The sequence below is a fragment of the Hyaena hyaena genome, unplaced genomic scaffold (assembly GCF_003009895.1).
Source record: "Hyaena hyaena isolate Hyena2069 unplaced genomic scaffold, ASM300989v1 scaffold_2, whole genome shotgun sequence".
NCBI classification, from domain to species: domain Eukaryota; kingdom Metazoa; phylum Chordata; class Mammalia; order Carnivora; family Hyaenidae; genus Hyaena; species Hyaena hyaena.
The window spans coordinates 6,678,649-6,706,607 of record NW_024080634.1 but is presented as its reverse complement, the minus strand read 5'-3'; the positions used below and the strand labels follow the sequence as shown (position 1 = coordinate 6,706,607).

The window sequence follows — 27,959 nt, the reverse complement described above, 5'->3', positions numbered from 1 at the left end:
TTTATTCAAAAAGAGAAAGAAACAAAATCCTAACTAAACCCTCACACTTGACACTCAAATTAGGTGGCCAGCGGCGTGGTGCTCTCTCATGAATGCTTTTGTGGCTTCCACCTAAAACTCCAGCCAAGTCTCCAAGAATAATGTGACGCCCCCAAACGCAGATCAACCCCAAACCTAAGGCCTTGGCAGGAAGAAGAAAGTGAAATTCAAAGGGACAGGAAAGAAGTATTACATTTCCAAGTTTGTGGAAGGCCAACAGCACTGGTGAGCTCCGAAGTCTCCCTACTTCTGAAAGCGTCTTACCTCGCAGCTTACGTCTGTCACTCACCTATTCGGTTTGGTCAAAGCAGCGGCGGGGCCACCTCTAACGCTGTGCACCAAAATCCCCTGAAACACGCCTGCCCTGCCACCTTCTGAGACTGAACCCGCAGGTGCGGGGTAGGGCCGCTGCGCGTGCATCTTAGAAAGGATCTCTCACTCTAATCTGACGCGCTCACGGAGTTGAAACCTCATGGAGCTAAAGGGATAGTTGTCTCAGTTCGGCTGGAGAGGCAGAGTAGTGTTTGATATTAGACCACAACATAGGATTTAGGTTTAACGGTGGGAGGTGGGGGGAGAAATTTTCCAAATCTAAATCTATTCAAATGACTTTCAAGATGGCCGTGTATTTCCCATTCACAATCTACTTTATCCCAATCAACAACTACGCACATCTCTTGATTTTCAGGGGCATCTGAAACTGCAAACTTATTCTTCCCACCGCTACCTTAAGACAAGCTGTAGAAAGTGACGAAAAGCCAGATAGTCCTGTTAACTGGCTGTGAACTTCAGTGATTAAATGAACCAGCCATGTTTAAAACACGGGAAAATATTACACAGGATAAGAAATCTAATTGGGAAAAACAAGAAGCGGGAAGCCAACATGAAACAGTATCCGAATGTGAGTTGTGGCCTTTCCCCTCGCCCCAAAGAGGTGCAGTTTCAATACTTTCAAGTAAATAGGACCAGTGTCTGAAATGAGTAAAATATTAAACAAATGATGATCTGATTTCCTTTCAAGAAGAGAGCGACCTATCACTTCTATTTCAGATGCAAAACCCGCTGTTAAGGGTAGCTTTCCTGATGCTAAAAAGAATAGCAGGAAAAATCTGCTTTCTTAAACCAGCAAATCTAAATCTATTTATTGCTATAGACAGGTCTGTTTTTAGCAGTCTGAGGAAAACCAGTTTGGACATGTCTCAGAATTTACACAGGGAAAAAAAGATTTAAACTTATTTATCAACAAAAGTATACTAACCAACTGTGTAAGTTCTATACTAGATCACCATGTGGAATGCAAAATTACCTGTATTTTTTTTTTAACTTATCAGTGAAGAAAAACATGTATCTTGATCTTTAGAGAAATATTTCACAGCAAGAATTCAATGCTCTAGTATTGGAATATCCCCCCAAATTTATACTAAAGCCTCTCCTTGGAAAATACACAACTCATGTTAAATACTTAATTCACTCATCTCCTATTCTCTCTTTTAGGCACACATATAATTTTCTAAACCCCATTTTCTTTTTTCTTTTTTTTTTACAAATAGTTTATTGTCAAATTAGTTTCCACATAACACTCAGTGCTCATCCCCGAAGTGCCCTCCTCCATGCCCCCCCCCCCACATCCATCAGTCCTCAGTTTTTGTCAGCATTCAAGAGTCTCTCATGGTTTGCCTCTCTCCCTTTCCCCCACCATTTCCCCCCTTCTTCTCCCCCTTGGTCCTCCGTCAAGTTCCTCCTAATCCTCCTATACATGCAAACATATGATATTTGTCCTTCTCTGCCTGACTTATTTCGCTCAGCATAACACCCTCCAGGTCCATCCATGTTGCTACACATGGCCAGATTTCATTGTTTCTCATTGCCATGTAGTATTCCATGGTATAGATAAACCACATCTTCTTGATCCATTCATCTGTTGATGGACACTTAGGCTCTTTCCATGTTTTAGCTATTGTGGAGAGTGCTGCTATGAACATTGGGGTACATGTGCTCCTATGCATCAGCATTTCTGTATCCCTTGGGTAAATTCCTAGCAGTGCTATTGCTGGGTCATAGGGGAGTTCTATTGTTAGTTTCCTGAGGAACCTCCACACTGTTTTCCAGAGGGGCTGTACCAGTTTACATTCCCACCAACAGTGTAGGAGGGTGCCCGTTTCTCCACATCCTCGCCAGCATCTAGAGTTCTCTGATTTGCTCATTTTAGCCACTCTGACTGGCGTGAGGTGGTATCTCAGTGTGTCTAAACCCCATTTTCAAAAACCAATACCTTCTAATTCAAAACCTTACTATTTGCATTTTAGGAGATACTTCCCCAAAATCAGTTTCAACACAATGTGATTCAGGCAGCATATTTTAAAGATAACCATGCTGTGATTACCTCCGAATTGTATACACATTAACAACATCTTAAGTATCTACCCACACTGTTTTTACCTAATTCTCCTTTAATTCACAAGTCCTGAAATATACTCACCCTCTGCCCCAATTGACAAGAACTGCCGAAGTCAACGATCTTGATTGCACTGCGTTTGGGGTTACAAAGAAGGATATTCTCAGGTTTTAGGTCACAGTGAATGATGCTAAGTTCTGGAGTCGCGAGGAACAGCAGTGCGGTGCACATCTGTTGTGCAAACTTTCGTGTTAGGTTCAGAGAGACACCTCGAAAATTGGTGTTCCTCAACAAGTCATAGAGGTTGTAGGACAGCATTTCAAAAACTAAACAGAGATGGTTTCGAAACATAAAGTGGCGTTTCAAATGCACTGAAAGAGAAAACAAGTTTCATTTTAAATTATATATCCCAACAAAATGAGAATAATGTATGCATGAACTCTCAAACAATCAACAACATTTCCATGTCAAATGTAGAGGAAAACCAAGTTAAGATTTAGAGATGGGCATTCTGCACTAATAGCACATTCTAACCAGTCAGGAATTTCTCAACTGTTCATCTGCTGTTAATTCAGGTGTGGTGCCTGCCAATAAGCACTATACTGTGAGAAGTATCACCAAAATGCTTAGTTTAAAAAAAATGAAACCAGGTCTGAAAACACGTGTAGCCAACTGACAGACAATACTGAGAATACTTCAGGAACTTTCTGCTCACTTCTACGAGAAGGCATTTTTTATTCCGAGAGCCCAACCTCACAAGTTCATCTAAGCCCCACCCACTGGGATCTCCAGGTTATGACCGCACTGCGGTAGGCGGCTCTGATATAGGCCCACATTCTGCTTTGCTGAGCCTCACATGTCACTAGTAATTTCCTGTAACAACTGTCTAAGGCAGGCATAGATCTTTTTCTTTTAGGCAAATACAGCAAGTATCTGAAAGGCATGCTTTACAAGAATTATAGTTTATAATCAAGGCATTTTATTATGTTCATCAAAATGGTATATGGAATGTCCTGTGCACAACTGAAGGTTTGGGAAAACTTGAAAATAAAGCCCAATCACAAGAAGAAATTACAAATAGGCTTACGAATGAAGAAAAAAGGGCTGTAGAAGCCATTATATGCGATCACTGTTGACCCTCTAAAAAGGCTTAATCCACACTAAACTGCTTCAAAGATTGTGCTTTTAGTACCAACACTGATTGCACATCAGATGAGGTCATTCAATAAAGTGCTGCCCTTCACTATAAAATTCTTACATATACCAAATTCAACACCTGAAACTCAACTGGAATGACATAAAACCCACCATCTGTCAAGGTTACCCTCATTTTGGCCTCTTAGTTTCATAAAAACAGAGGTTTCTCTACAGATCTATCTGGAATAACTATGATGATATTCGACATCTGGTCCCTGAGAGCAAGGGACACGCTGTGTGGTCCTGGTAGCAGTCCTGAACGGCCTCCCCAGGAGCAGGGCCCGTCAGCACTGGCTTCATGTCACTCTTGATACATACGATCCAAAGCTGGGACACGTGCTAACACAAACCCCACACTGCCCTATAGGAGTCTATAGTAACTCAACACTCTGCAAATAAAAAGAATCCTTGACGGTTACCTAAGAATGTATAATAGGTGCTCTTAATCAGTGAAGTTCACAGGTTTAATACTACAAATAGAGCTCCAAATGCAATGAGACACCCAGAGACATAGTCAAGAGTTTTGATTTTGATGAAGCAGTAGCCACAAAAAGAATGTAAGAAATAACTGATGTCAAAATTCCGGTGTAATTGCAGAAATTCCTTTAAGAAGCTCTGTGATTAGAAAGTTCTTTGAATGAAGATCAATCCAGTTATTTCACATGACTTTCCAAATCACTATTCACTGAGTACCTACAATGGGCTGAGCACTAAAGACACTGTTAAAGAAAGCTCACACCCAAGTATATTTATTATCTTTTTCACTGAACTTTAGGGATATTGTTATCTTTTTAACTCAACTTTTGTTGAGGGTCAGCAAGACTTTGTTCTAAACTTCAATTGGAAATTTTAACTAGACCATAACAGACACCAAATAATCTAGGTGAGCATTTATGCTACATGGTTAAGAAGATTTGTTTCAAGTCTCAAAGACTTAGGACTATAAACTCATTAGAATAAATTATACTTATCAACACTTCAAAACCAAATTAAGTTACTGACATCATAAAAGAGCAAAATGACTTTGAGATATCTTAAATTTAACTATCAATTCTCCTGGCAGGGCTATGTCTAATTCTAAAGTTTTTGCTTGTTTTCTAATATAGAGCCTGTTTCTTGAGACACTGTGCATTCACCACCTTCCTAAATACTTAAAAAACTCATCCAAAAAGCATCTATAGTGATTAATGCCATTAATAATCATTAAATCAGTTTATTAAAAACAAAACTGACAGCCATTATATACAACTGAGTAGCTAACATTTACTGAATACTTACTATAAATCTGCCATGTTTTCTTTCAGTAAGGCAGAATTAAAATGTTATAGCAATGCTATCACCATTTTCTCTTACTACTTAAGCAAACACTCAAAACACAACACAAAAGAGTGAGAAGGAAGGTGTTCAGAGATTACTTTGTAAGTCAAGTACCCTTCGAATGCCCTTCTTGAGCTTCTAAGCCCCTTGAATGAAAACAGGCTCAAATTTACACAAGTTATAACTGACACTGAACAGCAAATGTTCAGTGAGTATGAAAGGTTTTAGGGAAGCCTGGTGGCTCAGTTGATTAAGCGTCTGACTTTGACTCAGGTTATGATCTCACGGTTTGTGGTCTGAGCCCCACGTCGGGCTCTGTGCTGACAGCTCAGGGCCTGGAGCCTACTTTGGATTCTGCGTCTCCCTCTGTTACTGCCCCTCTCCAGTTTATGTTCTCTCTCTCAAAAATAAAAAATAAACCTTAAAAAAAAAAGTTTTTAAATACAAATGTTATTACTATGTATTATATCAGATTTTCTCTACAGAGAAGAAATTAAGAAAAATTAATAATATTAAGGCCATTTTACCGTAACACTAGGGAATGAAGGCTGTTTCATAAAGGAAATCTGATCTTGGTATCTGAACCTTACACCTTTAAACATCCATTTTTTGTTCCCAATATTCTGGACAGACTAAAGAATCATAATGCCACTTATTCGTAAAAAGGGTTTTGTTAACTAAAATTTAACCTCATGTTTATCAAGACAGCCAGCATTTCTGAAAATGAGTTGCTATGTATACATGCCTAACAGAAACTTGTATAGTTAGCTGATCCTAAGGTCTCAATCTTAAAACTTGATGGTATTTTATATTTATACTTGGTAGCAATTTGTTTCTTGGCACATAAAATAATGGGATCTTACATCCCTGGCATCTTACATTTGACTGAGAACAGTAGCAAAGAAGGTACATTTAGATGTTGTGCTCATGTATCAACTGACCCTAGACTCCACTATTTCCATCATTTTTCTTTTTTGTTTTCAGGAAAAATACTATAAGACAAGGAAGCAAACAGGGCCTAGACTGAGGCAGAGGTGGACTCAGAAGCTAGCTGCAGAGTCCTTGTGATCCTGGGCATGTTACTCTTTGTAAAAACGGTCTATAATATAAAGATTCCACCACTTTCCTTACAGGACTGCTCTCCTACGGATGATGAAGAAAAGCACAAGGAATAGGAGTACAAGAAATGGTGGCTATGACCTCTTTCCTGTCGTAGTAAGTCCTAACAGCTTCTAATGCTGTCAACCTGACAAACAGCCTGAAGAGGAGTCTGAGAACTTGACATTCCACAGCCAGTTGTATTATTATGTTGTACTTAGCTTACTTCTAATTTCTGAGCTGTATGAGAAACAGTTAAAGTTCCCAAAAAGAGGACCCCTGGATAAAGTGCATCATTAGAGAAAAACAAATGGCACTGGTACAGTGCAAAACATGATACTATTCTTGTGTTTCTAAATTATACACCAAGAGGAATGCACATTCCCCAAGATTTAGAATATTACTGCCAGATCAAGTAACTTAAATAAATCTGTGTCCTCCAACAGAAATAAACAGTTGAATTTTTAACATCACTTTAAAAATCAACATATTTTCATTCAAAAATAACCATGAACTCAAACTTCTGGTCCATGTGAGGGCACATGGCTTTGTTTGCCTGTATGTTTACCTATGTAGTATTTCATTTCAGTGTCATGTTTGTTCATGAGCTCAAGAAGTCGCACTTCTATCTGGGCTTGATTCAGAAAAGCCTTCTTGTTCTTTATTATTTTAATGGCAACCCATTCTTGCTCCACACGATCATATGCTTTTACAACCTAGAAGAGAAAAAAAGATGAATAATTCTCCATTAATGGCAACAATTTCACAACATTCCACACTTTAACTGTATATTTACCTAATTCTCAGTCTTCTGATCTCCCTAAGAGGTCCTGTTTGTTTCCACTCAGTATCATCCATTTACTACTTTACAACTTTAAGTCAATCTTTTCAGTTAAATTTCCTTTGTACCCATACACTATTTCCACAATATCGCCTTCTTAACAAAAGCTTCTTAACAAAAGCTAGATTAACTCCCTTCTCCAGAAACAAATTCTAAATCTTGACAAATGATTTGGTTTTTTTACCTTTTTTACTAAATAACATTATAAAACAATTATTTTAACCTTCTAGTGGGAGAAAAACCTGGTTTAAATCTCAAGTATATGTGTAAATTACTTACTTTTTAAAGGTTTTTAAAAATATTTTTGAGAGAGAATACGCATGAGTGGAAGAGCGACAGAGAGGAAGACAGAGGATCTGAAGCAGGCTCCACGCTGTCAACACAAAGCCCGACATGGGGCTCAAACCCACAAACTATGAGATCATGACCTGGGCCAACGTCAGACACTCAACTGACTGAACCACCCAGGCGCCCCTCATGTAAAATATTTAAAATAAGGCTGAGTCATTTGAAAAATGTCGAAAACTTCCTAACCTTAAATTAGATTTTCATAAACACTGGTATATAACAAAAGACTAAGTTTACATTAAAAAAAACAAATCTAATACAAATTACCAAGAAAGTTCCATGATACAAGTTAAAAGCCACAGTTAGCGGATTTTGATAGTTTTAACATAGGAATCAATGCTAAGGGAAGTGGAGTATTCATGAGCAAATCACCATTGACACCTCTCATCTTAATTTCACTCATTTAAAAGGAGTTTCATATTATTAGAAAAGAGATTTACATAAAAATTACAAAGTCAGGGGCGCCTGGGTGGCTTAGTCAGAAGCATCTAACTCTTGATTTTGGCTCAGGTCAGGGTCTCACAATTTGTGAGATCAAGCCCCAAGTCGGGCTCTGGGCCAACAGCACTGAGCCTGCTTGGGATTTTCTCTTTCCCCCTCTCCTTGCCCCTCCCCCACTCAAGCTCTATCTCTTTCTCACACACACACAAAATAAATAAACATTTTTTAAGAATCAGGAAATCAATACACTGGTAAAACTAACCACAAATCAGAAAGAGCACTCTGATTAAATGTTAATTTGTATTTCTAATACATATATATATATAATCTGAACAGGTTAAGAGTTTTATACACTTTCTCACACAGGCAGAAAGCCTGGAGCTGTAAGCAGAACTGCAAGTGATTCCATGTGGAGGCTGAGTACCAGCAGAAAGAGAGTAAGAGAACAGAATGCATGTTCCAAGATTTACATCAGTCAAGGTTAAATACATTGTCAGTGATAGATTATAAATCGTCCACTTAAAATCAAACTTGGAGGGGCTCCAGGTCGGCTCAGTTGGTTAAGCGTCTGATTCTTGGTTTCGGCTCAGGTCATGATCTCGAGGTTTCGTGAGTTCAAGCCTCACATCAGGCTCCGTACTGGCAGCACAGAGCCTGCTTGGGATTCTCTATCTCTCCCTCTCTCTTTCTCTCTGCCACCTCGCCATCTCTGTCTCTCTCAAAAAATAAATAAACTTATTAAAACAAACTTGGAATGAAAACTGTAGTTATTTCTGGTTTCACCCCATTCTAAAACACACTATCTATTGTCTTTAAAATCAGAGGCTACCCCTGTAAACATCTGACCGAGCGGTTTTGATATTCTTCTGTTTCACTGACTATACTGACCGCACCAGGAGCTGCAGCTCTGCGCGCAGATGCTAATGGTCTCCAGGACAAAGGCCACTAACAGGGGCCCAACTATTTACTGACTTAGCAAATAGTTAACCAGCTAGATGCTAAAGCAATGGTTTCTGACCCTGAGTTACTCATTCAACAGGCAGCTTGAAAAAACACAAACGTGCAGAATCTGGCCACAGAGATTCTGGTTTAACTGGTTTAGAGCCCAGGCACCGGTCCTTTTCCCCCAACGCCCTCCCCCCTAACCCACCCCCAAAGCTCCCTGGCAGATTTCACTGTGCAATCAGGACTCCTAACCATTGGCTAAAGAAATGAAGGAACACCTTATTTGATAAGGATCTGGCAGAGTTCAGAGAAAATCTGATCCAGTCAGTATGGAAGACACTACCCGGTGAGTGACAGGTCCTGAACCGGCCACACCTTAGCCTGAGGGAGGCGTCAGTCTAACCTGATGCATGGAGTCTGAAGTCAACAGGCCTCAGTTTTTGAAGGTTTAACTGTGCTCACTTGCTCTTAGGAATTAAAGTGTGAGGAAATTAAAGTGAAGGGGAGGAGAAAAGCATCACTCTGAACTCAAAGACTACATATTTAGGGAAAACTGAAAAGCAAAAAAACAAAAATGGAAAACGGAATTTAGGAAGTCGGCTGTAGGGCGCAACGTCCATGGAGGATAACACAGACGTTAGAAAACCGTCCTGCTGAAGGCAGCTGCCCGAACAGGTGGTCTAATTTTCAAGGCGGAGACTTGATCTAGAAACCCCTAGGCCCAGGGTGCATGAAGCCTTATTAAAAGCTGGGCCTTAGACCTGCCTTTTCTTAGGAGACCCTGAGAGAGAGGAGGCTGCTTCTGAAAGAAATAATACTTCATAAAGAGGGACTCCCGAAACACTGAGAAATCCCTAACTCTGAGAAAAAGAGGTTACAAACCAAGGAAAGGGTACCTGAGTTCTGAACAATTACCAAAACTACTTGAAAGTTTGAGAATGGGAAGGGGCAGATAATTTATACAGGTGACATCAGGGCCTTGAAGAGCCACACTGGAGTTACAGACGCCTTCCAGCAACCCTGTACGTATTTCCTTACAGGTTTAATAGCGGAGATTTCTCTGCGTCTACACCTGTGGCTGCTAAGGGCCCACCGTATATTTTTTGTCCCAAGAGTGATCAGACTGGCACAAGATCAACCTTTCCTCACAGGCTGAAAAAGGGCACTGTTTTGCTTTCTCTCAGAGCAGGAATAGGCAAATAGGAGCATGCAGGTTCCACAGTTTCAAAAAAACCTCTAAAACAAAACAAAAAACTTTTTCTTTGCAGGTAGTTCAGGAAAAGTCATCTTGAACCCCATTCTATCCTCATCACTGAAAAGCCCGAAGAAGTGTTTGGACTGCAGGTTAACAACAGGCTCACCACACAAAGGGTGCAAGGCAAAGGAGACTGGGGTCAACGGCACATCACACCTCAAACCAAACAGAGTGCGGGGACTCGCTGAGAGAGGACGGCCCGTGGGGGCAGCTGGGCCGGGCCACAGCCGGAGAACATGTTTCTTTACAGCGCACGGACGAAGGTGTGACGGCTCTCGGTGTGAGCACAGCTGACGCAAGAGACTGCCGTGTTCAGGGACTTGCGCTCTGTACTGAGGCTGGGTGGGCAGGGGAGGACAGGAGGGCTGTGGGTGGAGAAGAGGCCAGGAATGAAGAGAAACCCCGAGTTCTACCGGGGAGCCCCTTCCTCGCTCTTCCTGCTAGAAGCTGCTGCAGGATCCTTTCCATCACGATTGCCCCGTCACAGTATCAGCCCTGCCGGTGCTGCGAGAACAGCAAGAGGGAACCCCGAAGACTATCGGCCCACTTCAAGGCCCGGTAACAGAAGAGAAGCTGAGAGAAAAACCCAGGGCACAGCCCCTGGCTTTCCCAGCCTCGAGAAAAGTGACAAGGGCACCTGCTGTGCCAAGTGAACTTTTTTTCTTTTCGAAGAGGAGTATCAAACAGGAAGGTAATTCTCTCTCGCAGAGGTATCCAGAGACCACACAGAGTCCGTATGAAAGGGGCAATACTACCTGTTGGTGATTCTGATCAACTCGTGTATTAGTAAGTTAAGTACTTGCTAGCTCTGGAAAATAAGTATGGAAACAGAAAGTCTAATGGAGTTTTTAGAGCTGATACAGTTTTACTAACTATGAAGACCCATGATAACCCCAATACGTACGTACCCGTTGTCTATGTCTATTTACAAACACTACTGAGGGAAAGATATAACATCATCATTCACTAGGAAGCTCTAATTTAGGAAATACAGCATTTTTCATTAAATTACCTGTCCAAAGGAACCTTTGCCTATCAAGGAGTCAATTTCGTAACGATCCATCCACTTCTCTCCGTTTTTTACAATATAATCATAGTTATCATCATCATAACCATCATTGTAAACCTTCCGCTCCTTCTTATGACTAGAATCGTCTCCCTGGCCCTGTTGGTGTCTTCGCTTCTTTTTTGCATAGTAAACCTGAAATGAGAATGTACCGGTGTTAACTGTATAATTTAAATCTTTGGGGGTTAGCAAGAGGTACGGCACATATGTGTGCAGGAGTGTGTGTGTGTGAGAGAGAAAGAGAAAGAGAGAGTATACATGAGACAAATCTGCCGTCAGGAAGAAACCAGTGAATTTTTATTCCTTATAACACATACAAAAAAATGAAATAAAAGAATTTTCTATAGTTGCTATTTGAATTACATAATCACACTGATACATAACCAACCACTAAAAAAGGTCTACGGTGAAATTCACCTTTAAATTATATTGTTTATACAACTTATCAATAGATGTTAAGTGACTAGTTAAAGTAGCCCATTCAAGAATACTAACAGAGTTTGATTTATATTGATTTCTTAAACTAGGATATAATTTGTATACAATGAGATGGCACAGCCCGTACCAGTATAATATGAGGGATTTGGGGTGGGGTGGGGGTGTAGATGCTGACGTCATCAACAAATGCCAAACCAAATAAAGAGCTTTTTCATCCTCCTAGCAACTTCCTGCATACCCTCTGCCAGTCCATCCCAATTTTATATCTGATCTTAAAGCAAAAGGTTTTAAAAATGGAAGTTTAGATAGGTATGAACTAAAATTTTACTAACACAAAAGGCCCTCTGAGACATTCCTGGTTTTTAAGCCTATAATATTGTAACAATGAATGAAAACCAGCCACTCCATCCCCTTCCCCATACTAAGGGCCATAAATCCTGCGTGGCTGATCACAGTTGAGATCTTTTCCTCCTCTCTGTTTTTCTTACAAAACTGTTTCTAAAGTCAGTAAAAAACAACAGGTAGACAGGCAGTAGTTCAAGTTACTGGTAACTAACTGAGGAAATTATAAATTACACTGCACAGAATAACACCAGAAAAGGTCTAGTTTACAAGGTGCCAAAATGGTTAGAAACCTGCTTCAGCAATGCTACTGGGAAACTTTGGTTTCACCACAGGTTAACAGTGGCTTTGTTAACAATTGCCCAGATATTAACAAATTGACATTAATAAGCTGTTAACACTGTATCAGGTTTTTCAGATAATCGAAGGCCAGTTTGGCACATCATTCCTAACACAACTGTGTGCAACATCCAACTGAGAAATGATGGTCACTGAGTGCATTCCAATCTTCTTGGCCACACTGCCAATATAACCATGGCGCTACACGGCATCAAAGTGATAAAAACTGTCCACATGTGTAAGAACGTCCTTTGGGTTAAATGGCTCCAGGGCTGGAAGGGGAAAAGCCTTTAGTATGAAAGGATACAGGGCTCCCATGAAGAGGAAAGGAGGCACAGGCACATCCACTCTTCTCCAGAAAAACTCACTTCCTAATTAATTACAGAGCTAGAGTTGTGGCTAGAAGCAGATGGCCATCAAGCCAAAGGTCTAAGACACCAGAAAAATAATTTTTGGAGGCAAAGAGCCAAGTTGAAATGAGTACTTCAAAGTACTGTATTTTTTACTCTATTTACACCCACCAAAAAGGTTTTCAAATATCTTACAATAAAACCACACAGAGAAAAATTTAAAAGATAACTGAAAGCCACAGAGAGATATATCAAATAAACTAGGCCAAATGCCTGTTCACTGGATATTAGACAGATATCCTGAGTTTCCTGACATCCATGGCAAAACCAGAAACAGATATATAGTAATTTATGCAAAATTCTAACATCTGCATAATTTTACAGTGGCATTATTCCCTCCCTTTCTCCTTTCTTGTTTTAGAAAAGAATTATCATAAGAAATAAGAGCTCAGCATATATTAAATACAACTTGGAAAAAAGGGAAGTTATCCTACAATCATCTAATTTTTTTGCTGTCCTTGTTAAGATAGCTTTTTTCTTTCACATGATTATATTATCTATAAATCATTAACTTACACAACAATCACCAATATTATAATCACTGGGAATAACGTTTACTATACTTAGAAAGGCCACAGAATAACTTTTCTTCCCTGCTCTACTGCAAGAGACGCTAGTAAAAGAAACCAGTCATCTTACCTCATTAATATGCTTATATGTTTTGATCAAGTCAACAGAAAGTTTTCTCAGGGGAGCAGTTGCTGGATCACGGAAGGTTTGGGGCATCCGCCTCTGTAACATGACAATATCAGGCATCACCTTAAATAGACAGAAAAGACTAGCACTTTAACTATAGTGCACTGGTATAAGTCCCCTCTCTTCTGTAACCTGTGTATATGTGTTTAAAAAAAAAAAAAAAAGACAAAAAGACATCTACATTAGAAGATTAGACATTCTCTCTCAGTTGGCTCTGTTGACTGGATTCCAATGAAGACGACCACTGGAACAAATAAGTGAAATTAGCAGAGAATGTGCCAGCTGCAGCTTTCGAGCCTGTTCCCCAAATTAAACAGTGCAATCAGAGGTCCACCCCTGGTCCGGCAGATGCACATGATACTGCCCAAGAGGGCTTCTCCATCATACAAGGAAAATGTTCTTCTGAATTATTCCTAAAGCCCGATGTGGTTGACAAAAGGCAAAAACAAAGACAAACACAAACCCAACTTTCAGCTTCCTAGGGTACAGCGTCAGGACCCGCTGGCTTCACGAAGCAAGGCAGCCGTGGGGCAAGACTGGAGCCCGGCGCTACAGACGTGCAGCCCCCCACCCCCCAGACCCTGCCTTCTGACGACCATCCGCTCCGTAATAAGCAAGGCCGAAACGTGCACTTGGTTCTTTGACAAAACATGCTCTTCCCAGTAACACGCCCGAGCTTACCCGCCACATTCCCTGCCCCCTTAGCACTCAGCGCCACCTGACATACCCACTTACTGGTTTTAGATTTTTCCCCTTCTCCTCCCACTACAAGAAAAACTCCCTAAGGTGAGAGATTCCTTTGCTCAATGTTATATTCTCTTTGCCTAAAACAGTGGTGGGCACATATGAGGCGTTTCATAAATACCCGTTGAGTCAACCAATGAATCCATAATAACAAAACCTCTACTTACAATTACACTAGGAGCAGACCACAAATAAGTTCCAGAGAACATCTTAAAGCTCATGAAATACTTTTAAAAACTAATTTCAACCACATTCCATTAACAAACCCCCCTCCAATCCTAAATGGCATCCCTTTCATCATCTAACAGGTAGTCAGAGTTCAGCTGTGAGCTTCCTGCCAGATGGGGGATAAAGCAGGGACACCCTCTGTGCGTAGAGCAGGAATGCCTCAACCAGAGCGCCCATGGTCCTGGACTGCTGTCCCAACAGGGCTTCTGGCAATCAACGGATCCTCAAAACAGTGAGGTGCCTCAAGGTGCCCACAGTCACCATCACCAGCCATCGGGGGCTCCTGTCTAGCTCTCACAGACACTGACGCCACTAAGATCTCCTGCCAGAAGCCGCTGGCACAGCCCTGCTCCAAGGACACTCAGGTCAAGGCAAGGGGCTGAGAGACCGCAAATGCATCATACCAAGGCCTCACAGAAATGTCAGGAGTCTTGGGATAATTAACCAAGTCAACCCACACAAACAGAAGAGAGAGTTGGACTGTAAGGTGACAGTGGACATCAGAGTCACATCCCCTTCAAATGAGAAGATGGGAGTGATAGTGGCAAGTTTCCCAGGTGCACGGTCTCTAAAACTAACATCAACATCGGGTTCCTCTGCCACTATACTCAAACTCTAAAAAGCTATTACCCAGATGTAATAATTTCATTGAATTACTGTAGGAGGCTATTAATTATCTGTCCTCATGATCTTTGCCTCCTTGAAGTTCCAAATAGAGTTTAAGGGCATAAAACTCTTCGGTGGTTAGAACTATTTGTCTGCAAAGATAGCAGCAATTAATAGGAAAATCTGAATTACCTAATTTTTCAAATATATGTTGTTTTATTTTGCTAATATCAACAGTAGGTACAGTGAGATGCACTGGATATTTTATTCTTATATTGTTCCTTGGAGACATGATTTAATGAAGAGATAATACTGGTAATAAGCATGTCAATTATTTTTATGTGAATGGATGCTCTAAGCATTTAAGCTGATGAAAAAGGTTTGCCTTAACATATTTCCTTCTTTTTTTTTTTTTAAGACCCTGGCAACGTTTTCTCATGCAGGGAATTTACGCAGCAAGACTATCCTTTGAGCACTGGAATGCGTCTACGCCCCACCATCAGGTCTTCCAGAACCTCAACCAGTCTACGAAAAGTTTGAGAGAAGGTATGACTGTGGTTAGAAACAAATGAATGACGTAAGTCGTTGATAATAAAATACGAGAAGCAAGGGCTTGCTACGCCACGTTAGGAGCATACACAGATCTCTGCATCTCTCGTGGCGTCCCCTCCACGGTCTCCTGAGGATGAGCCGTGTTCCTGTGATTTGTCAATTCTACCTTCTTGGTCGAGTCACTTTTAGGCTACTTGTGGGGCAACATCACGGAGTCATGCTTAGGACACATCAATAACATAAGCATATGAATCTGTTAAAATTAGTTTTATCCAAAACGGTAAGTGGGTGTCTTTGAATTCCTAACTTGCCCATTTACAATTCCACTGGCGTTTCAAACACCTGAACAATGGAACCAGTGACCGCATCTTTCCAGAAGCGATTATGCCCACTCAAAACACCCAAATCACTCAATCAGGACAACAATCTCGAATGTACAGGGCACACGAGAGACTGGACCCGAATGGAATTTGGACTGAGTAGCGATGGTTTTCCCGCACGCGACAGGAGTGTGTGCTGTGTGCTCGGCGTTTCATACAGTATCACCAACCCCTTCCGCAGTCGGCCGACTCTGTCCATGAGGCCAAACTGCTTAGCTAATTCTAAATACAGGACTTTTCTTATATACTTGTTGCAACAGAAGTGACTGCTTCGGGAGCATCTGTATCTGTAAACCAGATGTATTGTGCCCACAATCAACCTTCAGGCCAGGCTGTATTTCATCGCTTCAAAATGGCACCTTGTACAGAGCAGGTGCTCAAACTATATGGAAAGAACTACGTAACACTCCCTCCACTAACTTCCACGCCAATTTCAGGCTCGGTAGCTAAATCTTCTGTGCTTTGATACTGCACGGCTTGCTGTAAGCACAAATCCAAAGTCAGGCAATTGACTTTTCCAAACACTCAGTTACACATCTATGCTAGACTCAAGGCTGATTCCGGAGCGTCTGACATCTTCTCCGTTTCCTGCTTCTTGTCGTCACAAAGCCAGGAGCATGGAGAGGACAGAGCAAGGCCCCTTCTTCCCTTCAACAGCGCCTAGAAAGCCCCTGGTGTTCAGAGGAGCCGGGAAGGAGCTCATCAGGCTGCAGGCGGCTGGTCCCAAGGGTTCCCTATGAGTCCTCAGAACTAGACGGCAAGGGGATGAGCCACTCTCCCACTGCCTCAACTACCCGGCTCCGGAGCCAGAGAAACCACCCCCAACTCCCGCGCTCACAGCGCTTGGACGGCTCTGGGTGAAGACGCAGATCACAAAGTGCAGAAATGTGTAGTTTGCATCTCCTGCTTAAATCAGTTCTGAAAGCTCAAACTATTTACTTTTTTCTTGAGAAAATTACACAGTGTAAGCTCTGGGACTTTATTTAAAAATTGCTTTCTAGCTTAATAATTCCTATTCCATCCATTTTATTGATATTTACCTCATATTTTCACAAAAAATGAAAAATTAGAAACACTACATTCTGCCTTTCTTGCTATTTTGAGAGTTACTGAAACAGCTGAAAAGCACAGGTAGGACATGCCTTAGTCTAGTCTAAGGACTGCAGAAGGCATGTGAACATTCTAATAGCCCAAAGTGACTCAGCATTCCCAACACCAAGCATAATTTTATATGATTACTTTTACTCCATTTCTTTTGCTTCCTAAATTTATCTATTGGACAAAACTGTTTAAAAATCTGTATAAACCACACCACACCACTCACATAACCAGAAATAAAATGTTAAAGTTAGTACTTTTCAATTTACTTATATAATAAACCTCAAAAAAAACCCACTAGGATGATTAATAAGAAACAAAAGAACTCAAACAATAAAATTATAGAAGTTTACAGCTAGACTTAAGTTTAGAGAACTTTAGCCTGAGGTCCCAATCGTATACTCAAGGAGTAGACAGAAGGGCCATGTGACCAGATTCAACTCCTACAACTGGGCCCACGTCTTACGACTTGCAGACCCCACTGGCCCACAGATGTAGTGTTTTACACTTCACTTATAAAAAAAATCTCTTCTAATTTGCCTGATTAGGTTCAGAAACTCCTGGGTTTGGTACAAATACCTGGCTGAATATTGCTACTTAAAAGACAGTCTTTTGGGGGTGTCTTGGTGGCTCAGTCTTAAGCATCCGACTCTTGGTTTTGGCTCAGGTCATGATCTCACTGTTCATGAGTTCAAGCCCTGCACTGGGCTCTGCAGTGACAGTGACCATGCAGGGCCCGCTTGGGATTCTCTCTCTCTGCCCTCCTGCTCTCTCTCTCAGAATAAATTTTAAAAAATAATAAAAATAAAAAAGACAGTCTTTCTAAATCATATGAATCCTTTCAAATATTTTATAACTAAAAAATAGAAATATTAAGTGAATTATTTCTTATTTCAAAATAACCCACAGATTAGATGTCAGTTGTATCTAAAAACAGCTACCGTGCTAACCAAATTACCTACTACAATAATAGAACCATGAAAATAACTTTGAAGGACTGGAATCTGTCCTAGCCCTCCACAGACGCCAGGTGCTATACAACACAAAGGGCACCGTGTCTCAGGGGAAAGAACCCGGGCTGGACCCCCAAGTCTACGGCTTCAAAGCCTGGAGAAGCCACAGACGAGAGCTCGGTCCCTCCGGCGGTAAAACATCGCGAACAGGCATGCTGCCTGCTAGGCTGCTTCTGAACAAGTGAGAAAACGAGTCCAAGCATACTGTTTCGTAAAAGTACGAGTGATTCCTGAACAACACAGGAGTCAGGAACACTAACCACTGGCCCCGAGCAGTTGAAAACCCACGTGTAACTTTTGACTCTCAAAAAAATGTGGTTACTGATTGGCCTACTGCTGGCCAGAAGCTCTGCCACTCAACAGTTAGCACATATTTTGTACACCACGCACTCTATTCTTACAATAAAGTAAGCTAGAGAATGGAAACCACTAGTAAGAACATCGTAAGGAAGAGGAAATACCTTCACAGTACTAGGCTCTATTTATCCAAAAAAAAAAAAAAAAAAAAAAATCCACACCTAAGTGGGTCTGGGTCATTCAAACCCATGTTGTCCAAAGGTCAGCTGTACAACGCGAATGAATCAGTGTGCTTTGACAGTTTTCCGGATGCACCACAGAGCCGTCCCCTGGCACACACTTTCCACGTTTGAACATTCGGACCAACTGCCCCAATTCTCAAACACTCAACTCCTCAACTTACTGTGTGAAACATATTCTTAAGTCTTGCCATAATTCATCTTAACTATGAATGCTATTCACAAGCTATACGTACTTTATGAATGTAAAGCCAGCTCCACTGCTGATAAAACCCTTACAACATGGACCGGGGTGCCCCCACAACACGAGGTTACTTAACTACAGCCAGGTGCTCATTAAAACCACATACTACTGCGTTACAAATAAAACACATTTCCTTGAAATAAACCAGTATAAGAAATAAACTGAAATTTTCCAAGTTTTTGATAATCACCTGGTATATGAAAAGGCCTAAAAAAACGGGCAACCGAATTCCTAAGTGCCTTTTTCAGTCGTTTTCACACCCTCCATCTAAGTGGAGAAAGAAACTTTACCACAACTATCGTCAGTACAAAAGTTCTCCCCAGCCAAAAATCAATGTAGTGAATGCAGTTAATTCAGGAAATATGCAAAATACACACGTACGTGTGCATACCAAAGAGATTTCTGTATTTATTCTGTTACACTGTTCATTTTATAAACAACCGCTGAAATCTCTACTCTGAATATTAAAAATGACCAGCAAGGTTAATTTGCATTACTTTTTTTTCTTCTCCATTTTAAGGTGTTTCATATTTATTGCGATCCTTGTGCACCGAAGTTGTTTATAACAGCATAAAATCCGCTCTGCTTAAGTCTGGAATCTTGACTTGTTATCTTAGAACTTATATTCTTCTACTTAACCACCTTTCTAGAAAAATAAGCTCTCAGTTTCTTTATTTTAACGGACATTCTTCAAAAGTAACTTTTTCCCTCTCGATTACAGAAGGAAAGAATGTGGCTATGGTTTATAAGTCTTTTGTAAATACATGGAATAGACAAAGAAGAAAAAGCTGACAAACTTTTTAACGTAAACTTCCTGACATCCTATCTCATCGATCCAGACTCTCGTGTATGGTACAAAAAAGGGAAAGCCATCAAACCATTTTTGCCTATTGACTGTTCCACCATTTTAAGGAATAAACCCGCACTCCCAACAAATCACTTCGGATACGCCGTGCACTTACCTGGTTAGTGAGAGGTTGCTGAATCTGGTCAGAATAAGATAAGGCAGAAACCTGTTGGTCACTTATGTTTGGCTGGCGACGGTCACTGTACTGATGTGAATGGGGCATCTGTCCAGCCATCTGAAGGCCAGCAGCATGGAATGAAAATGACGGTGCGAGCCGAACAGATGAAGGTTTGCATGCTGAAGTCTCTCCTCCTACGAGAAGACAGTAAGCGAGGTTGAAAGGATGTATTTATAGCCCAGTGTCCCCATCCTTTGACCTAGCTGACAGTTCTTTCCATGAAGACTTTAGGATCTGGGATGTTCACTAATATTAAAAGATTTTAAAACTGCACCCTGCAAACGAAAAACTATACTCAACACAATGGTTCTATATTCAATGGTATAAAGTACAGTCGTTAAGGGGAGTGGCTACACATCTGTGGTAGGAGAAAATCTTCCATCTTTTCGTAAAGCAATAGGAGTTAACAGCCCCTTAGTACTTATTTTCACAGAGGAGGTTTCCATCGAGAACTGTAAGTTACGTAAGAAATCTTTGATTTTTTGAGAAGGGCTACTGAGACGCTGCTTTGCACCCCCCAGGTGTGTGCGATCTGTATTCCAGCACCCCCAGACCAAGTGAAAGATGTGTCCTCATGGTGCTCACCACCGACACAGGTCATTCAGAGTGGAACACAAACACACGACACAAATTCACGGGATGCTGGACTGCTCCGAACTCTTCCGACCCAGTCCTCAGAGGATCCGGACCCTGCAAGCTCCCCGCAAGTATGAGTGGCCAACATTAGCCCACAGGTAGGCTGGGACCACGCTCAGGATTTTCACGGCAGAAGTGGAAAATTAACACTGGGTCCATACAAGTATTTGGTAGTTAGCGAATAAAAGTTAATTCTTCCTTGGAAAGAAGACCTTTCTTCTTCAATGTAACCACACTTGTAATCTCAGACTAAAGCCAAAAAGGTGAAGCACCAAAGCCTGGTCAACAAACTGAGGGCCCAGACTTCTGGTGCCTGCCATCCTGGCAGAGCGGCTCAGCCACCACACAGGACACCGCTGCCCAGCACCGGGGCACTTTTCGTCCAGGACGACTTCTGGGACCTAGAGCAGCACTGGCCCGGTGGTGCGGAGCCCAGAGGCTAGGCCAGGCTGCTGCAGCTTGGAAGCCGAGCTCCACACCCATCAGTCACACGGCCTTGCACACCTCGTTTCCGAAAACGTGCGAAGGCTGTAGGGGCAGTGTGTAAAGTGCTCAGAACAGCTCTGGCAGTTCACCAATGACCCCAGCCTGGCCGCAACTGCTGTCCTGTGCTGGGCGGTAAAGGCTGGTGGTGACAGCGCCCACTATGTTCCTCAAACAACCTCTCCTTGAAGGCCGCCTAGACGCCCCAAACTGGAGACAGCAGAGCTCAAATGCCCCCAAAGCACAGGTGCCACTTCTCAGCCCCCCCCCCCCCCCCCACAGTCAAATGAGAGTTCTCTTCCCCCAGAGACCGGCCCCAGGCAATACAGCTGCCTCCACCTCCCCTAGAGCACTCAAATACAGGCCCTTCTCTTCGCCTCCATGAACCCATGTCCCCTTAGAGGACTAAAACAGATCCCTACGAGCTCTTTTGGTCTGAACTCGGCCCATCTGCAACTTGGGATTTCTTCAGTAAAACGCCAGAGTGACTTTTCTAAACAGCGAACCTCGAGTCCTCCCCCCTACTACTGAAACTTGAATACAACCTGTCTTGGCGCTGCTCTTAGTTGTTAGCTTCTGTCCCCTCTGTTACAGCCTGAGGTCCTTAACTGGCCCACAGTGCATGATCAATAAATAGGTGCTGAATAAGTAAAAGGACACTGTTATTATCATGGTAGATGGGGTAATTTTCTAAACATTTCATTGCTCATACTAAAAAAATACAGTCCATTCAGTTACATGGAACAACTGTTCAGCTAAAAAAAAAACAAAACAAAACTGGGAGTTTAGCCTAAGGATATAATCGATGACGTACACAAAGACACAGAAGAATGTTTATCCTGGTATTGTCTGCAACTATTAAAAAAAAAAGAAAAGAAAAGAAAAGAAAAACCAAGACGGAAACCTAAATGTCAAATAATGGGGAAACGGAGGCTTTACATCTACATGTCAAAAATACAAAGAAAAAACCCAAAACTGGTTAGAAATATAAATATATTTAAATATATATAAAAAGGATTGAGTTCTTTGATATATAAATAGCTCTTATAAATAAACAGTACAAACACTAAGGCACTGAAAGGCAAATTACTTAACCACTCTGGTCTTAGTTTCCCTATCTATAAGGCAGAGATATTATTACACTAACTCTGTTCCCTTAGGTTTATATAAAGTTTTCAAAAACTAAGACACAGGGGCGCCTGGGTGGCTCAGTCGGTTAAGCATCTGACTTCAGCTGAGGTCATGACCTCACGGTTCGTGGGTTCGAGCCCCACATCGGGCTCTGTGCTGACAGCTAGCTCAGAGCCTGGAGCCTGCTTCAGATTCTGTGTCTCCCTCTCTCTCTGACCCTCCCCTGCTCATGCTGTCTCTATCTCTCTCTCAAAAGTAAATAAAANCCTGCTTCAGATTCTGTGTCTCCCTCTCTCTCTGACCCTCCCCTGCTCATGCTGTCTCTATCTCTCTCTCAAAAGTAAATAAAATATTAAAAAAAAAAAAAAAAAAAAAAAACTAAGACACAAGAAAGCACGAATAATGGATTTCGGTACTTTAAAAAATATTAGCTTCTGTTTCTATTACCAGTGTCATTATATGCTATGTTTAAACTCACTTATTGTAATATTTAGAAAAAATATAAAAACCATTACTATAGACCTTAAATAAGTATCAACTGAGCTTGTGGAAGGTGGGGGGAATGTGACCATTGTCCCAGACACCCCCTACATCACTCTCTGACCCTCTCAATCAAAACCCAATTCTCTCTACCCCAAAGTTATTATCTTGACCTCCAACACAGATTAGTTATAACTTTATATAACTGAGTTTGTTCACTTCACATCATGCCTAGAAGCTGTGGATTGTTCCTGACCATTACTTTATGGTGACCCATCTCTTCTGCTTCGGACCGACGTGTGGATTATTTCTAGTTCAGAGATATTATGAATAATAGGACGAGTCGTGCTAAGTGTCTCTGGCACATACAGAGATGCTGTTCTGTTGTTTTTCTCACTGCTATAGTTTCTACCTTCTGCAGTTTTTTAACTGCTCCATTTCCCCCTGGAAGTGTGTGAGAGTCCCTTCTGCTCTGCTCCTTCACCCAGCGCCCTCAGTCTTCCTCATCTCAGCCGTTCCTGGAGGTGTGTAGCGGCTCTCCACTAACTCGTGAATGTGTACTTTCCTGGTGACTACAAACATCTTTTCATCTGTTTAAGGCCGCTTAAATATCCATTTAGGTTGCTTTTCCATTTTCCTAGCAAGAAAGTCTATTTCTTATATACTTCTAAAATTTAAAACATTCTATTTTTAATATATGTTGGGTATGAGCCCTTTGTTGTTTATAAGTGGCTTGCAATGTCACTCTCTTAATGGTGTTTAAGGAGTACAATCTACTAATTTTATCACCTTTCGCTTTTGAATTCATATTTTTGGTGTCCGTTTAAGAAATGTTCCCCTATATCAAAGTCATCAAAAAATGCTGTTATCTTCTGGAAGGTGAGATTTCACCATTCACATCTAGATGGGGAGTGCTCTTGGATTTGATTTCTGTGCACGTGTGCCATAGGAATCAAGTTGCATCGCCCCCTCCTCCCCCAGAATGGACATTCAATGGACTCAGGACCAAATACTACAAAGACAGACTTTCCCTGCTGCTCTGCAATGGCATCTGTATCATAAATCACATGCCCATACACACCTGGATTTGGTTTAGATTCTTTAGGCTATTCTACTGTATACAGACCTACCTAGATTTCTTACAACTTTGTGTAAGAACCAGCTTTACAAGTTTTACTATCCAGTAGAGAATTCTGTATTTCCTCAACAACAGTTTGGATTGTTCTTAGTCCTATGCATGTCCATATACGGTTTAGAATGAGCTCATCAAAATCACGAAGCAAATAAACCTATGTCGGCATTGTGGTTGAAACTGCACATTGTCTCTCTTGAATAGTGCTACTCAACAGAATTTTTTGCCATGATGAACTTAGCGGCATTGTCTACCAGGTAGCCACCAACACTGCTGGACGTCTGAACGGTATTTTTTCCTTCCCATTCCTTACTCCCCACCTTATTCTACTTGCCATTGTCCCTCTAACCCAGCGGTGCTCAGAGAGGAGATACAAGTACTTACTTCCTGTCTTACTCCCAAACCTCAGAAAGTTGAGCTTTCAGTGTCTCTCTCTAGTACTGTGGTTGCCGTAGGTTTTTCACTGATAACCATCGTCAGATGAATCAAGTTCCTTTCTAGTTGGGAGTTTGCTAAAACCTTTCCCTCACAAGTGGACGCTAAATTTTATTAAATGCTTTTTCTGCATCCACTGAAATGACATGAGTTTTCTGATTTGTTAATGTGGTGAAATACACGAAGTGATTTTTCAATGTTAAACTGACTATGCATTTCCTGGAACACAATTTGGTCATAATCATCCTTTTGTGATAGATTCACTGATGAAACCATCCTGACTTGGAATTTCCTTTATGGGTAGTTAAAAGCTAATAATTACTTAAAAGTTGTATTTCTTTAATAGGACTATTCAAATTTTGTATTTCGTGGTGTGTCTGTTTCGGTAAGTTGTATTTTTCTAACAGTACGGCTCCTTCATCTACATTTTACATGCACTGGCATCAAGTTCTTCATTATACCCTCTAAGCTTTTCCTATCAATGTCAGTGCAATTCTAGTGCTATCCCCTTCAACTCAGGACTGGTTAATGAGGCCTTCTCCTATCTTTTCATCAGTCTAATCAAAGGTTTACTAATCTTATTAAGTATCCTCTCTTACGTGGGTTTTCTATTTCTGCTCTCATCTTGTTCTAGCAGTTAGCAAGAGAGGTGTATTAAAAATATCCTGGGGCACTTGGGTGGCTCAGTCAGGAAGCATCTGACTCTAGATTTCAGCTCAGGTCATCATCTCACGGTTCATTGGTTCAAGCCCCATGTGGGGCTCTGCACTGACAGTGTGCTGAACCTCCTTGGGATTCTCTCTCCCTCCATCTCTCTGCCCTTCCCCTGTTTGGGGCTCTCTCTCTCTCAAAATAAACAAACTTAAAAAACTATCCCGTTTAAGCCTTGTTATCGGATTAGATAAATTTCTAGCTGTTCTACCTTCCCGATGAATAAACAGCCAGCCCTTCTTTATTTCCAATAATGCTTCCCTTTTTTTAACATGGCCACACCACACTTTCTCATTCTTTGTGAGGGGGTGTCTTTTGTCCACCTTTTGCTGTCAACTTCCGTTCCCTTACGTCTTAGGTTTGTTTCTTGAAAACAGTATGTAGTTGTGTTTCACTTACATACATACATTAACAGCCCTTTTATTTACTCCCAACTATTTTATGTTCCTTTCTTCAATTCTGCTGGACTGAAATTTTTATACCTCCCAGACATGTAAATTATTTTATTTTAGTTATCTTTTTTTAATGTTTATTTTTGAGACAGAATGAGCACATGTGTGAGGCTGAGAAAGAGGGGGACAGAAGATCCGAAGCAGGCTCTGTCCTGACAGCAGACAGCCCAATGCAGGGCTAGAACCCATGAGCTTCAAGGTCATGGCCTGAGCTACAGTCAGATACCTAACAGACTAAGCCACCTAGGCACCCCTACTTTGCGGTTATCTTATACATTACAATATAGATTACTATCTTTGACTCAACAAAATCTAACTGCTCCTTTAATTTGTATACTATTGTTGCCTCGGGTACGTACACACACACACCTACACACACATACTCACAGTCACAAAATATCAACAAATCATCTAGCACGAGTCGAGTAGAATCAGACTCGAGGATACATTCTGAGGTAGGGTTGGATAGTTTTGTGATATCCAGATTGCTATGGAAGAAATACAAAGAAATAGATAGCTGCTGCTTGATTATTACTATAACTATCCTCCCAAAATATGTTTCATTTTCTCAATCTAGATCCCGTCAATTAACGGATGAACTGCGTGCATTAAGTCCAACAAGCACTGAGAGGTTACCAGGACACTGTCTGGGGAGACAGCACCACCCATGAGCTGTAACGGCACTTTACGAACATCAATGTGCTTACAAATTGCCTCTGAATCTTGTTAAAAATGCAGGTCCTGATTCAGTTCATGTAAGGTGGGGCTTGAGAGTCTACATTTCTAACAGGCCAACAGACGATGGCAAAGTGGCTTTGAACAGCATCTAAAAAACAATTTAATTGCTTAACTTAATGAAAGAAAGCTATTTCCAACTAGTCCAAGTAGCACATAACCCAAACCTAAGCTGTAACTGTGACTACACAGTACACATAGGGCTGTTTCCCTCCCAACAGATTTGCCTTCTTGGTTAGATATGTGGGGCTTTTTATTATTATTTAAACACTAATATACATTCCTCTACATAAGGGCGGTGTGCTACTGGGTGAACATTATCCAATGTTCTTTTTAAATTTTGCTGTAGGTGATCTGAACATGGACTAACAAGAAATAACTTTTTCATCTGTGGAGCTTTTTTTTTTTTTTTAATCTATTTACCATACCATCTATCACAACTTCTTAGTAACAGTAGTACCAGTGATGGGGCCTAGTGACTATGGTCTGTACATAAGTGTATTTGCCACATGCTCACTGTCTCCTTTCTTAGCTCAACTGTGGTGTGTGAAATGCAGAAAGACACTCATGTTAAATTTCTTCTCACAAGTATTTAAGTTATCCTTTCATCCACTGCTCTCCTATGATAAGACTCCATCCAAAAAGGCAACCTAATATGAGAATTCCTTCTCTACCTGATTTTATAATTAGGCCCATCATCACAGTTTTTATTCTTTCCAAAGTTTCCCTCTTCCCTTTTTTAAACATTTTAATGTTTTGTTTTGTTTTTCTTTTTAAAGAGAGAGAGAGAGAGAGCATGGGCAGGGGAGGGGCAGAGAGAGAGAGAGAGAGAGGGAGACATAGAATCAGAAGCAGGCTCCAGGCTCCAAGCTGTCAGCAGAGAGCCAGACGCAGGGCTCAAACTCATGACCCGAGATCACAACCTGAGCTGGAGTCGGATGTTCAACCAACTGAGCCCCCTCTCAGGATCCCCTCCATCTTCCCTTTCAATGCAAATGTCAATAAGAACAAGGACTCAGTTCATCCTATGATGTTAATAAAGTATTAGGCTGAACTGTAGGAAACTGCTAATATTAGACCTCCTTTGGCCTACAAAACAGCAATTTCATATGGTTTAACCTGACATCTATACCATGCTATATATAATCCTTGTCCAACTAAACTAAAAATTAACTCTAATAGTTTAGCCCAAGAATGTGTCAAAATACATGCTGCAGTATCAAGTCTTATGATATTTAATTCAAAATTATCTTCATAATCATTATTTGGGGTTCAGTTCCAAAATAATATATTAAATTGCTGCCAAATAATGTAAAAGGCAAGTTGGAAAAAAAGTATGCAAGTGGGGTCCTATGCGCATTTTTTATATCCTCCTGAAGTATATGGAGCTTTTTTACTATGAGCATGTTTTTAAGTTTTTATAAAAATTTTATTGGTAAATAGAAGAAGGAAGGAGGGAGGGAGGGAGGGAAGAAGGAAGGGAGGGAAGAAGTAGCAGTAGCCTTCTCATTCCACTCCAGTTAACGATGTTTCAGCAAGAACCTAAACCAGGGACCATAACACTACAGTGCTTAGCGGTGATTCTTCAGAGCAGCATTCCATGAACAGATCTGAGACGGGAAGAGGGCAAACTCAAACAGGCAGACATACGCATAGAGCAGACATCAAAGAGGAAAAAAGCCTGGGAGAAGACCCTCGGGGAAGCCATTTATTTATCTCCAATGTGAGACCCACAAGTAGTTCCACCTGTAGTTAACTCAAATTTCTTTTGTTGTTAATATGTTGATAGGGAAACATCCTGTGACATTTTAATCCACATTTTATTTTAAGAAGAAAGAACAATATTAAGGACCAAAATGAATGCAAATAATTCAAGTTAATTAAAACTATGACATCCACAAAACGTGGAAACTCTTAGAAGGACAAGCTTCTGAGAGACTCCCCTAAGAAGGAAGGGAAGGCAACCAAGATTATGCAGAAAAAACGTGCAAGGTCGCTTGCAACAAGACTTGCCCACAACAAAGGAGAAGAATGTTAAAGGAATAGCCAACTGCACGTCACTGATGGCTACAAATACACGTGCGTGAAGAGTGTAACTGAACAGGAGTCCGTGAAAGAAGTTCTATTCATCCAGGTCTCATCAGTACCAAGAACGGTGCCTGCCGCGTGGC

The 27,959-nt window shown here is 41.2% G+C and overlaps 1 protein-coding gene across 5 annotated transcripts in view; it reads right to left on the bottom strand.

Moving 5' to 3' along the window:
• The window catches only part of DYRK1A (dual specificity tyrosine phosphorylation regulated kinase 1A), a 149,914-nt gene that overhangs the window by 21,917 nt on the left and 100,038 nt on the right, over positions 1-27,959 (bottom strand). For 3 of the 5 annotated variants that reach the window (XM_039228685.1, XM_039228679.1, XM_039228657.1), the window contains 5 exons: positions 19,531-19,727; positions 13,111-13,230; positions 10,889-11,077; positions 6,615-6,762; positions 2,519-2,805 (listed from right to left, as the gene is read on the bottom strand). In XM_039228685.1, the coding sequence (XP_039084616.1) occupies positions 2,519-2,805; positions 6,615-6,762; positions 10,889-11,077; positions 13,111-13,230; positions 19,531-19,650 (864 nt within the window). In that variant the 5' untranslated portion in view covers positions 19,651-19,727. Of the gene's footprint in view, positions 1-2,518; positions 2,806-6,614; positions 6,763-10,888; positions 11,078-13,110; positions 13,250-19,530; positions 19,728-27,959 lie in introns of those variants that run through there. The other 2 variants (XM_039228662.1, XM_039228670.1) reach the window with 2 other exon arrangements.